Source organism: Thunnus maccoyii, chromosome 20 (assembly GCF_910596095.1).
Source record: "Thunnus maccoyii chromosome 20, fThuMac1.1, whole genome shotgun sequence".
NCBI classification, from domain to species: Eukaryota; Metazoa; Chordata; class Actinopteri; order Scombriformes; family Scombridae; genus Thunnus; species Thunnus maccoyii.
The window spans coordinates 17,104,580-17,121,431 of NC_056552.1; the positions used below are offsets into that span (position 1 = coordinate 17,104,580).

The 16,852-nt window shown below is 40.4% G+C and overlaps 1 protein-coding gene across 3 annotated transcripts in view; it reads right to left on the minus strand.

Moving 5' to 3' along the window:
* rab11fip3 (RAB11 family interacting protein 3 (class II)) overlaps positions 1-16,852 on the minus strand; it is a 33,985-nt gene that overhangs the window by 7,487 nt on the left and 9,646 nt on the right. For all 3 annotated transcript variants that reach the window (XM_042398149.1, XM_042398151.1, XM_042398150.1), the window contains 4 exons: positions 14,190-14,283; positions 10,387-10,463; positions 7,317-7,489; positions 3,157-3,357 (listed from right to left, as the gene is read on the minus strand). In XM_042398149.1, coding sequence (XP_042254083.1) covers positions 3,157-3,357; positions 7,317-7,489; positions 10,387-10,463; positions 14,190-14,283 — 545 coding nt within the window. The remainder of the gene's footprint in view (positions 1-3,156; positions 3,358-7,316; positions 7,490-10,386; positions 10,464-14,189; positions 14,284-16,852) is intronic.

Below are 16,852 nucleotides of genomic sequence, written 5' to 3' on the forward strand. Positions count from 1 at the left end.
TCTGTTCCGATAAAAGCAGGTCCTTTGAAAAGCTTTATTGCACTACCAGCAGTCATTCTGCAACAACTCAAATGAAGCATGAATGCAATGACATGAAAAATAATAATAAAAACACAAAAAATAGACACCACTTACCTGTGATACCTGGGGTTATTGTTTTATATTCCTAGAGCCTCTTTCAAATTAACATAGTGATAAAACAACAACTATACAGTGGAATGTAGCCACAAAATGCCATAAGTGAGGTTTTCCGTTAATAAGCTAAAATGCTAATTCACACACAAAAAAAGGGTGCAGATGAAAAATGATTGGGAACAATTTGAGGTAAAATAGACCCGCAAATATACCATAATGTATGAATGCATGTAAAATCCGTAACATAGCGCACACCATGTTGCTGCAAGTCCAACACAGCATGCACACTTTATGAGAACATAACGTGATAACTGTATCTAATCAGCACTGCAAACACATTCACACAGCGTATGATCGGAGTGAGTTGTGAATGATGTGTTACCTAGTCATCTCTAGGAAATTGAGGCGAGTGGAGAGGTCCTCGAGACGACTTATTTGTTTGTGACACTGGCTACAGAAAAAGTCCAGCGCCTCCTCCCTGAGGAAGCTCTGAAAGCAGTCAGGGAGAGGAGCAGGTGCACTGGAAAGAGGAAACAGGGAGGAAGAGTAGGAAGTGGTGAGTGACGGACAAGAAGGGGTGCACTGAGGTGGGACAGGACACCTCTGGAGGGGGGTGGTGGGAGGGAGGGTTCAGGGGTAATTAGTGAATTTCACAGGACAGTTTTGAAAGAGTAAAGTGTGAGGAGTTACAGTGGGAAGCAGACTGTGCGGTGTCGCTGTGATTTGATCTTCGGGAAAGTGTCAGGAAACAAAACATTCTAGGAGAAAGAATGTGTTGATCTCTCTTCAGAGCTGATGAGATTTTCTTTTTTTTTTTTTTTCCCCTGCGGCCAAACATTCTTGTCTTTTCAACCTTGGCATCTTTGTAGCGAGCTCAGACAACTTACAGAATAGTTACTACTATTAAGTTAACTACATCAAAATAACATAAGCTCTGAAGCAAAGAAAAATAATTGTGGAAGCCTGTACCCTCTTCCTCATATCACCTCCATCAGCTGATTGTTCATTCAGGGAGATAGAGTCAGGTCTGAGTTATGCAATAAACTGGCAGAGGTTCCTGTTTACGTAGGCAGAAATGCTGCGTGACATGACGAGACTGTCACTTTATGGTCATATGCGCTGCTGTACGGAGCCATTTTCTTCTGACACTGATGACTTTGTTAAATAATGTGTGTTTATGTAGAAGAGTGGCAACCAAACAGTGTGTACATGCAGTCAGAGTGCTGTAATATGTAAATATATAACTGTGGGGGTGTGTGTAGGTTGTTACATGCGCCAACAGTGAGCACGATTGGCTCAAAACACAGTGACGCATTCACACTGAGTGGGTGAAGTTTGTGGGATGCAGTTGTGTGTGTGTGAGTGTGTGTTTCTGTGTAGTTTTCCAGCCTAAGCACTGAGCAGATTTCTGCACTTGTATGTGAAGTAATCTTTTACATACCATATATCTCAATTTGAAAATATTATATTCAGAAATATTAGTGATGTTATGATTCTCAACTGTCATTTGAGAAAGTATTTTAACCACAATTTGTTATGTCCTTTGAGAGGACATAACAAATTGTGGTTAAAATGTTTACTTTTTACTACTTTCTTTTACTACTTTCTCTTACAATACCAAAATATACATAAAGATCATAAATTGTATATCAAAACTTCATATGATACTAAAGTAGCTTTAGCTACCTTGCCTTCCTTTCACTTACAGCGGCAACGATTAATCAATTAGTCAATCGACAGAAAATTAATCTGCAACTAGTCTGATAACCAAATAATCGCTTTAGTCATTTTTTAGGCAAAAACGCTGAAAAACTGCTGATTGCAGCTTCTTGTATTTGAGGATCACCATGAGCTCTAAGAAATTCTTTTCACCATTTTTTGACATTTTATAGACAAAAGGATCAATCGATTAATCAAGGAAATAATTGGCAGATTAATCAATGAACACATCATCATTAGTTGCAGCCATATTTTTGATAAAAATTACTCCTATAATTCATAAACAGTAAGGTTGTGCTTCACTGAAGCTCTAAATAGTGATAATTGTAACCTTACTATTAGCTAGACCAGCTTATTTCCGTGCTGTCAACTAGTTACAAAATATAGGCTGTTAAGAGCTTCCTGGTAAGGCAAATCATCCAAGTCACCCAAGTGGGAACTACACATTATCCGGCTTTGAGTCTCTGATGAAAACAGAGTAGGGGGAAGGAGAAAGCTTACTGAGGAAAAACTACAGTATGGGTTTCAACACAAATAAATGGTGCCATAGAGAGGAGCGTCCATATGTGTTTGGCGGTATTTTGTTGTTTGACAGATGTCTCACAGTGCTAGAGTCGATCTGTATCTGTGTCTGGCAGCCCAGCAGTAAAGCTTGTTAAGATACTCTTTAAGATGTATGAACTCAATCCAACAAAACATCCGCCTTCTGTCTGCCCCAGAAGACTCGGCAACAGAGGCCGCCCTTCTGATTAAAAGTCTAAGTGTGAAACATTCACTCAGACAACTCTGGGTCATCAAACAGCAGCCAATGACAGTTTTGAAAAAGAATGTAGCCTAGTATCCGCATTTTCAATAACTTTGCAACAGTGAGAGTAAGACTGATGAAATGGACTTTGTATTCTCTCCATTTATCTTGCCCTTCGCCAGCAAAAGGAGGCAGATAGAGCTGTGAAGGACGTCTCCAGAAAGCTCTTATCACTGTTTGACCTCAGTGTCTTTACTGAAGAAAAACAGTCCCTCTGAAGAATGTAAATAGGGGCATTTCAGCCAGAACAATACAGCTGAGAATATAACACAAGACTTGATAAAAAAAAAGAAAGTTGTGATTTGCCAGCCTGGTGCAAATTACATTAATTTTCACATCAGTTAAATAACCTGTGTACATTTCAAAATGGCTTTGTCCTTATACAAGATTAGGTTAAATGGAATTAAAAGCATGTAAAAGGTTTTAATGGCTTCTTGTTAGAAAGTGGACCCTGAGATTCTGGCACATTTAGTTGTGTAGGGAAGACAGGCTCTTACCTGGGAGAGAGCAGTGAGGAGCCATTGACCTGCTCAGGAGTCTTGTTAAGAGGGGAGTCACCCTCCTCCCCGGTTCCCTCCACACTGCTCTCCAGTAGCAGCTCTGACGTATTACTCTCCCCGAAATCTTCAAAGTGCTCCTCCTCCCCACCGATGACCGTCACCAGGGAGTGGTTATGGTGTTCCGAGTTCAGGGAAAACCTGAGGGGGCACATAAGAATGGTTAACTCTGTTACTGTGTGTGTTCACTTGTGTATACAAACAACAGCTCGGTTAACTTTAGCTCCTAGGAAAAAATAGAGGAGAATATGTTCAGACAGGATAAAAATGGACATCCGTTTATCTCCGCTGGATACAAAAACAGCTACAGAACCGTCCATTTAAGAAACCGCAGACTCCATCCGAAAAAGGCCCATCTTCTGCCTCTTTGATTCAAAGAAAACAGACACGCTATAGTACACTGGGTTCATGTGTTGGACCCAGAAGCCTAGAAATGACTAGCAGCTACTCTAAATCCCAAACAAGTACAATTAATCTTCCCCTAGAAAGAGCGGCAATCTGGACAAGTTCGACAATCACTTGTCTTCAAAGGTAATCTGTTAATTCACATTAATCCCAAAGGCTGCTTTGGCTGAGACACAATGTCTTGTGCCTCGCTGGTAATGCAAAACCATGATGGCAACACTCGAGACAGGTGAGAGGAGCCATCGTGTGGGTCAAGCTTAAGAGATGTCCTTAACAACACAGAGAGAAAGAGCTATGGCTTTGGTTTTCATAGTTGCTGGCTGTCTTACATAACTCAACAGAGTTACCAACTCTGTTGGTTGGATCTGAAGGTTTTTGCTGTGAATTTGACAAAATTAGTTTTAGTATATAAACTCTTTGATCTTCACTTAACAGGAAAACTGGACAGCTGGCCTTTCATCTTGTCCAACAGGAGATGTTAGATGTCTTAAGCACACACAGGATGAGGATGTCCAAATCAGCAGTAAAGCTTGGTTTCTCAGCATACGATGACACAGCCCATTTTGCTTGTTTGCCTTTCAGCTCTCCAATTCAAAGCTGAATTTTCACACTGTAATAGTCCCCAAAATCATCTACTGTTACATAAAAGAGCATTCAGACACTGCAAATTACATTTTGGACACTCTGTCTCTGTTAACCAGACAAAAATGCAGTTTTTGCTGCAGTAATGCCCTAAACAAACATTTGGCTCAACTGGTTAAATAGTAACACGACCAATTTTGAAGCCACTTACCCTTTACTCAGGCTCTTACTACTTGGCCCCACACTGAGGTCCCTCACATTGAGGGATGGTGAGGAAAGAGAACGCATCTTTGAACGCCCTCCGCTGCCCTGGCGTGAAAGCCTAGGAGCAACTGGAGTTAAAACTCCAGACAACCAGAGTGGAATCCTGAAGTTTCACGGGTTACACCGATTCAAAACAAAACCACGACTCTCCACCTGGACAAAACAAAGGGTCGGGCCTTTGAAAACAGCCGAGTCTGTGGTCCTAATGCGCTTCAAATCTACAGTGCCCGGTGACTGATTGTGCATCGTCTGTACTACCCCGTACACTTGAGGCTGTACCAGAAAGGGTTGACTGCGAGTGGGTTAATCAGATTTGAGGCTAAGCAACGGCCGACAGTCCTGCTGACTGTCTAAGGGCCAAATGTGTGTGGGGACACAGGGGTAGGACAGAGGAGGGTGGGGGAGGCTAATCCTGTTAGATTCCTAATCCCCAATCCAGTACTCCTACACTGAATATGTCTTTGGCTGCAGACTCTAGAGCTAGCTAGACTAACCACGTTGCATAGCACAAACTCAGTTTAGTTACTGACCTTTGCCCCCCAACATCAGTCAATGTTGAATCACTGCAAGTAGAAAATTGTTTTTGACTTGGAAACACCCTTAAAAGGGTTTAGAAAGGCCTTGTTCTGAACACACATGAGTTGGATATGAGAAACCTGCCCACATTTAATAGGAACTAGACTCAATGATGATGACGTTGCTGATGAATCAACAGGGAGCGCTTTTTCATTCTGGAAAGCTAGTGAGCAATGAGTTTCCCAATTTTTGGTAAAGAGAGAATATAAAGGTCGTAGAGTATTATTGTTATAGTGTTCTAGTCAGCAAAACACTTAAAAGAGTGACGGCATAAGTGAGAGGGTGAGAGTCAGATTATTCCATGCCAAAGAAAGAAAAAAACTGGAAAACAACAATAAAAGAGCTAACTCAACACTTCCTGGAATTCAGGGTCAATCATGGAATGGGAAGTCCAAACATATCCCTGTCAGGCAGACCACTCCAATCCGTCATCAAGCCGGACAGACAGGTCACACAGTCAGCAGTTAAGGCCTCAGTGCTCTGCACTTCCTCCTCTGTCTTTGCCCTAAATACTATATCAACAAGAACTCATGTACAAACATATAGACCTAACCTGCAGCAGCTAACCTGCAGCTTCTCTTAACAATACAAAAAAAATGTATCAAATCAGGATAAAAGTAAAGTAGTAGTAGTAGTGGTAAAGTAGCAAACTCATTCAACCAATCAAAATGAAAGAACTGGGTTACATGTTCAAGCTTTGACCTTATCTCTAAAACAGTGACACCTTAAAACATTTAACATGTCCTACTCATCCTACTTGCTCATAATTGATGACAGAGTTACAATCAGAGACAGTTACTCTCTTCCTGGTTCAACACGACTCGCTACTCTCATCCTCCTCAGGTTACTGTGGTGCAACTTTGTCTTCTAAGATGGAAATAACTTTCCCCAAAGAGACAACATTAAAGCAACTTTTTCTCATTATTAAAGCCATAATAGAATAGTGCCCCTCCTTTTTAATTTAGACAAATTCCTTTACACCCTGATCATACATAAAACCAATCCATTATCACATCTACTGACGGTAATTCAATCTGGTCAATATCATTTTTATCTGATTCAGTAAGAATTAAAATTTTAACATGAAATCAGTAAGTCATTGACAAAAACTAACTCAAACATTGTGTCACACTGACTGACAGCTGTGTGTCAGCATGAAACATCAGCGCATTTGCAAGAGATTTGGAATGCAGTTTATTAACCCAGTAGTCAGTAAAGAGGATGACCTTTTTTTTGACTACTTTGAGCAGGCAGTGCTGCTGTTGACAGATACTGGGATATCTGGGCACTTTCCAGCTGATCATATTAACCTCCAATGAACATTATAGTAAGCAAAACAAAATAATCCAACTCTAATCCCAAGGAACTGTGACACTGACACTGAAAAATGAATAGAGTCAAAAGTGGTTCCTGAACAACAGCTGTCAAATTCTTCCAAACCTAAAAGGGGTTAAATTAAAAATATTTCACTTACTGTCGTCATTACCATCTTATGCCATAATCAGATAATTTAGAAAAGATGAGCAGATCTCAGTCTCTTTCCAGCCAATAAAAATGATGACTCGCTTAGACACAGTGGCTTGGGAAAAGAATGGTGGAAGGGCTTTCTGTGTTCAAGGTCTCTGGTGCTTATACTGTACACATTTCAAGTTATCTGTGAATGAGCTTTCCTGTTTAGCCACACAGACAAAACATCAACAGGCTAAATATGTGGAATGCTACTTCCAACTGCCTGTGACAGTACATGGTGCATGAGTACATCAGGAGCTGCAATTCGGGAAAATGTTGGGGAACTCGAACGCAGAAGAATAATAAGATATGTTTGACTGATTTTCTACCCACTGATGTATACAGGAGAATTTAAGGTGTTAGGTCAATAAAGTGGTAGCTGTCTATTTATTGCCTCTGTTTAATCTGCCTGTCTGGTGACCCAAATAGAACCCGAGCAGTCACTGATCCAGCATTGGGTATGCAAAGACTCGCAAATCATGTGACCAGTGTGAAGGGGCAGTGCGGTGCTTCTCCAGGGCTAACTCTTAGCTGAGAGATGTGACATACATTTACAGCAAGCTCTGCATTCGCCTGCTGCGATTACGCACAGCATTATGACGACTACGTTGATCTGGTTCACATGACAAATGGATTACGAGTATCACAGAAGTCATTCAGGGTCAATGCCAGTATTTGCCTACAGCTGAGGATGTCCAGGAAATATAGGCAAAATAGCCAAAATTGACATTGTGCATATGTCCGAGGTTCCGATTTATACTGACCTATTTCCACCATCTTCAGGGTCGTGCAGCGTTGCCTCGATTCCGCTGTCCGTCTCCACATCCTCATGCATCTCGGGGGGTACGAGGGCTCCTGTGTCCTCATCGGTGAAGGTCTCGCACTCACTGTAAGTGCTCTCGGAGCCCAGGTACGCGCTGTCGGTCACCTCATTTTGCTGCAGTAACAGAAACAAAATAACATTATCACAATATGCCCATCAAAATATAACAAATCATTTACAAATATAACAATAGGGCTCGTATATGGACATATTGATATCTTTCTATAGTCATATATGATGATCAAAATAATAACTTGGCTCAACAAGCTGCTACCATCATTACAAAGATTAACAAGAAGATCCATGGTGATTCCTTCTTGTAACATTTCTAGCAATGAAAAATGCCATCAGGTGTATTTTAAATCAGGATTATTTAGCATGTGTGTGAAGGAAAAGGCAGACAATAAACCTTTCAAAGATGGTCTATTTTGAGTCTTCAAGTCTAGCCAGTAGCTACTGATGCCAATTACGCCAACAACCAAACAAATCATACAGCATAAACAGACTTCAGAGGCATTCTGCTGCGTTTCAGAAGGCTGTTCCAAGCAAAACCTGCTGCATCAACACTTCTAAGCAACAAAATGAGCAAGCTTAAGGCTTTCTAAGCAACAAACACCAAATGCTCAACACAAAACCTTTGGACAGATATAAAAAAAAAACAACAACTAATGCTATCAGCAAGTACAAATTAAATGGTGTCAGGGCTGTAACAACAATGAAGTCAAGACAGGTGAGTCATGCTGGAAAGCTTAACATACCAGTATAAACGAAGCGCCAGGAGAAGTCGGGCCCAGAGGGCTATCCACCATGCCCAAAACTCTCTATTCTCTCTGCCCGCTGTCACTGACAGGAAAGCTGGCCTGCCATTAGAGCCTACTAATCACTCCTACTAATGCTTCCTTACCTTCACTCTCAGAGAGAGAGTGTGTTTGGGAAACCGAAAAGAAAGTAACACCTCATCCAGCTCCACTGGGTGGTCAAAGGGGTGGAGACAGAGACAAAGTCCAAAGAGTATCAGGAGTCAGCTGTAATGCTCAGTCAACCTTTCTCCCCGTCAGCCCAGAGTTAAAACACCACACGGCTACTGTTTAATCTTTCTTAGGTCCCAGGAGCTCCACTTCCTGGCCCGGCGTGACAGAATAAATCATTAAGCCATATTCTACAGGTCTCTGGCTGCGCAGTGAATGAGGACTATACATCATAACAACCTGCCATAACTGTCTGCCTCTCAGAATGTTATAACTTCACAGCATGTTAGTGTTCTGTTGGCACACAATCAAAGTGAGCTCATAATTAGTTTTAGCAGCGCAAAAACACGGGTTATGGCATGTCTTAGGCCCTCCATTACTGTTGTTGTGTATGAATTAAATATGAGATGGAAATGTGAAAGTTGGTAGAGAAAATTTAGTAAAGGAAAAACAGGGTGGATGGGGCGTTGCATTTCTCTTATGCCAGGCCTCAGCCTCACCTTGCCTGTTTTGAAAGCAAACAGGGCAAGAACAGCACGGTCATTGAGAGAGAGGAACTCTTTTCTGCCAGAAAACCCGAGGGAAAAACAAGGCCACGGACACAGGTGTGGCGCCTACTTAAAACATGCACAAAACTCTGCTTACGGGTTTCAGTAAACAGCCGACACAGCAACCCGACTATTTAATGTAGAAAATATTTCATAAACCCATGGACCCATTACACTAGTAGTTCAGATTCACATCTTATTTTCTCGTTAAGAACACATCTCTCTTTGTTTGTGGCCATTTTTTTTGATCTATTTGATGTCGGGTTTTTTTTTTAGCTGCACTACATTTGAAACAAAAACTGTCCAACACTAAATAAACCTAATATTACAATAAAAGACCTCATAAATAATAAGACTATAAACCAAAAACACTTCAGCACTTAATAAAATTATGATAAGTAACCACTGATCATCTAAACAATTAGACCCCAGCAGAAATACTAATCTGGACAGACACGCATTAACATTTAGACTTTTTCTGCATATTACTGAGACATCTAAAGCAACATAACTGGGTACATGAAGCATTTGAGCCATATCACACATCATTCAGGTGCTATTAATAACTACAGGAGCGGAGTTCAATCTATTTCTTCATAGGACACCATCATAACATCTTCTCTGACATCAATTATCTCTATTTCACCCTGGTCAACTAGGTGGTACTTTATCGATTAAATATATGAAAGATCTCTACTTTCTATGTCAAACACTAGTAGCAGGGCCTTCACTGTGTTGTGGAGCCCTGGAGCAGTCAATGAATCCAATAAAACTCCACAATACATCAGACATTGTTTTAGTGCCTGTTGTAATAGATTGAATAATCTTAGTCTTTGGTTTTCTGCCCAAGTGTTTCAGATGGATGCCTGGTTCAGTCATACAATTATCAGCTCATGCAGCAAGTAAATTGGATTGAGGAGGAGGGAATCCATTTGCACTCTTGACTGTAGTACTTAGGCCTGCACTTCTAACCCATACCAAGTGAGGGCGCCGATACTACGTACAGTAGTGTGCAGCCACTAAAACAATCTGCAATTATAGTTCTGTTTTGCACAAAGTGCACACAATAGCAGAAACATTTCAGTTTTGCAGAGGCCAGCAACAATGATGGTTAAATATACATCTTCCGTGCACAAGAGGAGAAAGGAATTCCAGATATTCTAACCACAACTGTAAAAACACAAGTCAACACACATGTAAAAACTCTGGCACATTCCACCTAATTCAATATTTGTCAGAGAATACTCAAAAGTCTAGCGTGCCAGATGCTATTTAGTGTCGGCCAAACCAGGGTGTTCAGTCTGTGGAATATTCACAGAGTGGTAATGATAGCTCTGCAAGCCACTTGGTGAATTACAGTGGGAAGAGTGAGAGTGCACAGGGAGTTCAGCCTGTGACCTTCACACTGTGCTGCTGTGTGCGCCAATGGGAACTGAAGGCAAAACAACTGGACCACATACTAGAATGAGGCTAAGCCTCTTGTACGGCGCCTCACCTCATCATATTCCTCTTGACAGCCCACAGCTCCATCCCCTGGACTGTAGTTTACATTGTAAAGCTGCGGCTCTGGACCTGTAGATAGAAGAGGAAGAAGACAGGTTGAATGTGTGCATAATAAACACAAAGTCAATGAACAAAGAAGGTTCAACAAACACAGGACTGGTGTGTATAGTACCAATATCCATGTGCAAACAAACAGATATTATGAAGACAGAGGAGATGGAAGGGGTCACAGCAGGTACAGGGAACTACAGCAGTGAGTGGGGAAATCCATGAATGTGAATGTTTTATAAATAGGTATCATGATAGTACAATTCAAGTATTCAAGTGTTAATACAAAAATCTTTTTTTTACAGTGATTAATTTTCTCCTTTTTTATGCAACATGCAACTAATAATCGAAACCTTGTAATGAAAAATTGCGATAAAATGCATTCCTATTATCACATATGCATTTGCATTGTGTACATGTGTATAATATTCATGAATATGCAGCAACCAGTGTCCATTTTTTTTCTGAAATACTTAAAATGATAATGACACAGCCTCCTATCATAGATATTACTTTATTTATTCTCCATTTTGTGGTTAAAACTATTAAAATGTTGATTATTACAAATATCTGACAGATTCTTAAAAATCTACCATGTGACAGAGGAAAATTATATAACAACCTCTGGACCCTACCTTTAGTTGAGAACAAATGTAAATTAGATTATGTAACCGGATTATTTCATTTAAAATTCAAATTTGACTTAAATGAGGAAGTAAATCATTTTGGGGATTGCTTTTTCATGTCCTCAAACACATTAATTATGCTGCAACACTTTTCAATTTCTCCTTATTTTGCAAAGGAATAAAGGTGACTCCATTTTTAACAGGATGTTTGACAAGCTGACATTTCTGCCTCTAATGTGTTTGCTTAAGTATGCAATCAGCACATTTAAGAGTTTGTGTCCTAGCTGCCCCACTTAGCATATTTACAGTCAGCAATCTAAGTTCATGTGGCTGTAAAGGTTATGTAACTTTTACACTCAGATTTCAAGGGCTATAGAATGTCATGTAATACGTGTATGGGCAAAATAAACCAATAAAAAGGGCAAGATGCAACCCATATACACTTCAAATTTGTCAATACAGGCCTCTGTTGAAAACACCTGCAGACAAGCAGTGTAACCCGAGACGGACCAACAAGACGGAGTCCCATCAGCCACTGCGGCTCCTGTATCTAGTAAACAGAGCTGTGAATAGCACCCTACTGAGAGAATAGAACACAAACAGTGTTCTCAAGCGGAGCCAGTAGACCCAAGGGTTTTTGTGCCCCCTGGTTTTATGTAACCCATTGCTCTTCGAGACACATTGCAGGCCATTTAACTGAAATCTGCCTGAGCTGAGCGGGGCTGCGCTAGAGAACCTGGCTTCTGTTCGGGCTGAACACCTGCAGTCTCTTGGCATTAAGTCAAAATATCCGAGGAACACAGATATTTTCATGACTAACTTGTTTTGTTCCACACATGCCTTAGCCACTACAGGGAGACGAGGCATTTCCATAGCCTGCGGGTCTGTCTTTATTAAAAGGTACCCCTGCCAGTAACAAGTGGTTCAGAAATGAAATAACAAAAAGATAAAAATGGAGAGTATTGGAGTTTGTTTTGAAACCAGACAGCTGGTTTGGGAGCTGGAACAGCAGGTTTTTCTCTCTGATTAGAGTGGGGGTTGTGGTAACAATGGTAAGAGAATATGACATGGACCTAAAAATCAATAGTTTAGCTGACAGGGGGCCAAAAAAAGTGTATGCTGCCTTTACAAGCATACTGGAATTTTGACAGCAGTGTGTGAGCGACTTGGGAAGTTACAGTAGAGGTCTGATCTTCACACACTAATGTGAAACTGTCTTACAGCTGGAAATATCTGCTTCACATTGCTTATTACACAGAAAATACTGAAGAGAGGCAGAAAAGACAGGACAACAAGTGACAGAAACACGCAGCAAATTCTTTTGTCTTAAGACAATTTTGGGGGCATTTTAGCACTGACTAGATAGTTATAAGTGCAGAGAGAGAGAGAGAGAGAGGTGTGACGTGACAAAAGCAGGCTGGTTTCAGACTCATGACATCATGGTCACAGGATATGTGTGTTAGCTAAACAGGCCACCAAAACACACCAAATCAACTTTGTCATATATGAAGTTCACAATTAATATACGACAGATATTTGTTCACCGTCAATCAAGCAAATTATTTCAAATTGCTTATGTTGTAAATAGAGCTGCAATGATTAGTTGAGTAATCTATGAGTTGCCAACCAAATCTTGTTCCAGCTTCTCAAAAGTGAATATTTTCTGCTTTCTATGATAGTAAACTGAATCTTTGCATTGTGGTTTGATGATCAGGACAAAAGAAGACATTTCAATCATGTCAATACGGTCCTACACAGTGTCAGTGACACTTCTAGGATTTCTGAGACTACCTTTATTTACTACTATTTACTTGACAAAAAAGGAGAGAAACAAGGGAGAAACAGAGAGGACAGCACAGAGAAAACAGTTAATTATTTAGGTGAATAGGACTCTCTGCCCAAACCCCATCTCTCTCTCCCGTTCGTGCTCTGAAACCTCGCCAATCAGCCCATGTGGACGTGTATCTCATGATTTCCAGTGAATTAATTATTAATGTTCTGAGTAACCGGAGCTATGCAACCCAGAAAGCCTTGGGAAACAGTTCTACATATCAATAGGATGAGCGGATTGAAGCGAGCAGCGCGCTATTGCGGTGACGCCACCGAAAGCTGTACAGGATGTCAACGGAGCCAGTGAGCGCTGCTGCAGAGACTCATTGTAATGATGTCACTTTGGGGTGTCGATCCGATAAAATAAATCCACCCTGCATATTTCACTTACTCGCGTGCTCATAGAAAAGAGTTTAAACTTAAGAGTAAATTTGATATTGACATTCGGTGCAGCAGGGGGAAAAGTCTCAAATGTTTTCTTTTAGGAAACTTTAAATTCTTCCATTCAAGAGATAATGTGAAGCCTGACAAAACCTGGCATAGCTGTCAACACAGGCTTACGATACACATTGTTCCCATTTAAAAGAGGAAATATTTGAGTCTTTACAACTTACAGCAGTTTTTATTTGCTTAAAAAAATGCACCAGGAGGGCAGCAAAATGATCAAAGAAAGAATAAGAGCATTTTGAGTCCAGTAAGAAAGTATTTGGGTCAGTCTTCTGCTTTTCCTGTAAAAAAAAACAAAAAACAAAACCTCACCTCAGCTGAACGATGGATGTGAACATACTGTGTTGACAACAATATTTGGCGCCGTGGGGAATGTGGAGAGATGGAGCCAGATGCTGGGGACTAAATGTAGATGTGTGAATTTGCTGCTGAGGCGTTCTTTGCACCAGAATTAGGTTAACGGCAGGTTAGTGCAAAAATGTAGAGATAAACTGAAAAGATAACATTTTCTTATAAATGGAATACTACAGTAAAAGCATCGGTGCACACAACATGGAGTCACCGTGCATCGCATTTATTGCAAATGGTGCGAGAAAGACCTTTTTATGTCAGTAGAATATTTTTAGTAGGTAGGTTTTTATTAAAAGTGGAACCTCCAGAGTCTTAGACAACAGGCTGATTGAGTCCACAAAAAGGGGACACTAGGTCAAGAGTGTAAAGGGGAAAGCAACGAAAGAGGTTTTCTGACTACATGAGACATACCAAATCTGGGAAAGTATAATTAAATAATAATTAAAACCACTGGGGACACACACACACACACAGGGTGTATCTGATGACTCACCTCCATTGCTAATAGCAGAGATTCCACGGTGGAAGTCTTCAAAGCTGATCACTCCCAGGCCACTGGGATCCAAAAACTTGGTCAGATCCTTTACCTGAAAGATAAAAATAACAAAACGTTCAAAACTAATTTCATCATGGCAACAGGAAAAGAAAAAAAAAAAAAACAAAACTCTCCCATAGCCCAATCATTTGACTGTCTAGATGTTTCAAGATGATGCCATGAATGATGTAAGAGGAAGTTTTCTGTACAGGAGCCACTGATTTGGCTGCGATTTTTGCATACTGACTTCAATGTAATAATCATGCCCTGGATGAGCCATAAGATACAAAAAACTCTGCATGACCTCATTCTAAAACTCACATGACAGTTTTACTGCAGAGCGCAGATTATGTGAACTCCAATAATATTTTGATTACAAAGGCAAAAAGTCACTGATACAAAACTTCTGACCTCCAGAAAAAAATCTACTTTTGCAGACGTCATGTATTTCTGATTTTATTGGATTCAGGGCAATGTTGAGTTTACAGGGATTTTAATGTGTACAAAGGACACTGTCTACACTGCATATGACAAGACAAAAAAAACAGACAGACAAATGTTACTGAAGCCTTTATAGTTGCAAAGTGTTTTCATCATACAGACTCTTATGCATTTTTAAGCAATAAATAAAAGAGGACTTGTTGAATGTTTCTTTCACATTAGATGCTCTGTTGCGGATGGTTACATAAGTGCTCCTACATAGCGTATATTCCTACAGTCAGTAACCTGGCAACAAGGGGACATGTGCTTCAGTAACTACAGGACCTCAGAGCATAAAAAAAACCAGGAGCAACATTTTTTTTTTTTTTAAAAAGGTGAAAATTGACTCCAAGTGTATGAAATGAAATCTAATCAAATCTGTGTTGAGAAAGTCTGAACAAATTTCTCGGCACATCAGCCAGGTTAAAGCTACTGTCGTTATCTGACTTCCAAAGATCTAACCTGGGAATAAGACTGAATTATCAGTGGCGCCGAGCAATCAAAATCTATTGACACAAATAATAGACTAAGCCAAATGCCATCCATCGCAAAATTACACTAACCCATTATTACAGTATAATTTCAGGCGTGTATCACTGACAAAATTAGCTGGGAGGGAGCCTGAGAGTATGTCGGGTGAGGTTTCTGTGGGTTTTTTTTTTTTCTTGTGAAACTAAGCACACAATGTGAACGTGGTCATTTTACTGAGACTTTCATTCTGTTGCGCGGCTTCCCTTGTTGTACACTTTTTATATCGGTTACACATTAAAAACAAGCAACAAGCTGATCTGCTTAGCGGCGCTGATCTCCGACTCAGGAGGCTGAGAAGGCTGATACTCCTAATAAACCCAATCCAACAATCCCGGTGGCTTATGATCTGGGTTTGGTGAATTAAACCCAGTATTGTGTTTAGTAAGAGGAGAGGAGTGGTTGGTCTCACTGAATGGTGGTTAACGCTGCAATGATAAGTTTAGTATGTGGAATCAAGGCTCATCCGGCTCCATCTCTGCTATGTTTCATACAGTAGGCAGGTTCGCTTTAAGCTAGAGAGAGGGTTGGTGAAGAAAGAGGGTCTTGTGAGGTTTCAACTTGTAAAAAGGAAACCAGTGGCTGAGGTCAGTGGTAGGCGTTTCAATACAGCTTTTACTTTTCCGTTTTACAATGGAACATCACAGTTCACAGGAAATTATTTTGTTCCAAGCCGCTATTCAGAAACACCTCTGCAGGGAGAGGTGAAAGAACCGAGGTGTGATTAGAGAATGGGGGTCTTTGATCATGTCGACATTTTTACATTACAGTTATAATAAACAGTGAATTAATTTTACTTACTGTGTCTGCAGTAAGAGACTGAGGCAGCATAATAAACCACCACTAAAGCTACATAAACCACTGTGAAGCCAAAGTCACCACAGCAGTTTAAAGGCACTATACTGTGGAAGTTATCCATGGCCTACATCAGAGTTATTAAGTGTGTACAGTTGTGCCAGGCCCCTCAGGTCTTTTAACAGAGCCTACTGGCTATTTCTAGGTCTAACCTATAAACTAAAGGTTACTGTGATGTCGGTTTTTTTGGCCTTAAGACCCAGGAAAGGTCTCATCATAGCTGTTAAGCTAGCCCTTTTAACAAACTACTCAAGAGTCTATCCTGTTTAGCATTCTCTTTATTTCATGTTGTAGATAGCACTGTGTCTTGTCACACATTATTTATTAATGTATTCATCTCTGATTTGATTGTTAGTGTGTAATCTGTGTATATTTTACCTTCAGACTGCCTCTATTGTGTTTTTGCCTCTATTTTGTTGTCATTTAATGCTAAATTTAACATTTTAGCCTTTGTTTTTCAAAATGTACTTCATCATATTACTGTATTACATAATATACAACATACATAATTATACCTAACAAGCACTGTCCTAAGAGATAGTGATGAGGCCAAGATAAAGAAAAGTGAAATTCAAAGGCAACTCTGTCAGTTCCCCTGCTTAGCGGAGCAGTGAAGGCACTGTGGTTTTTCTGTTTCCTCTATTTGTGTCTAATCAGTGCCGGGGCACGCCTGACCGCCTCCACACAGACCGCTGTTGTGCATAACCCCATGGAGAAGAATACCCTTTGGTGAGAGACTTTCCTGGAGGGGATTTTAC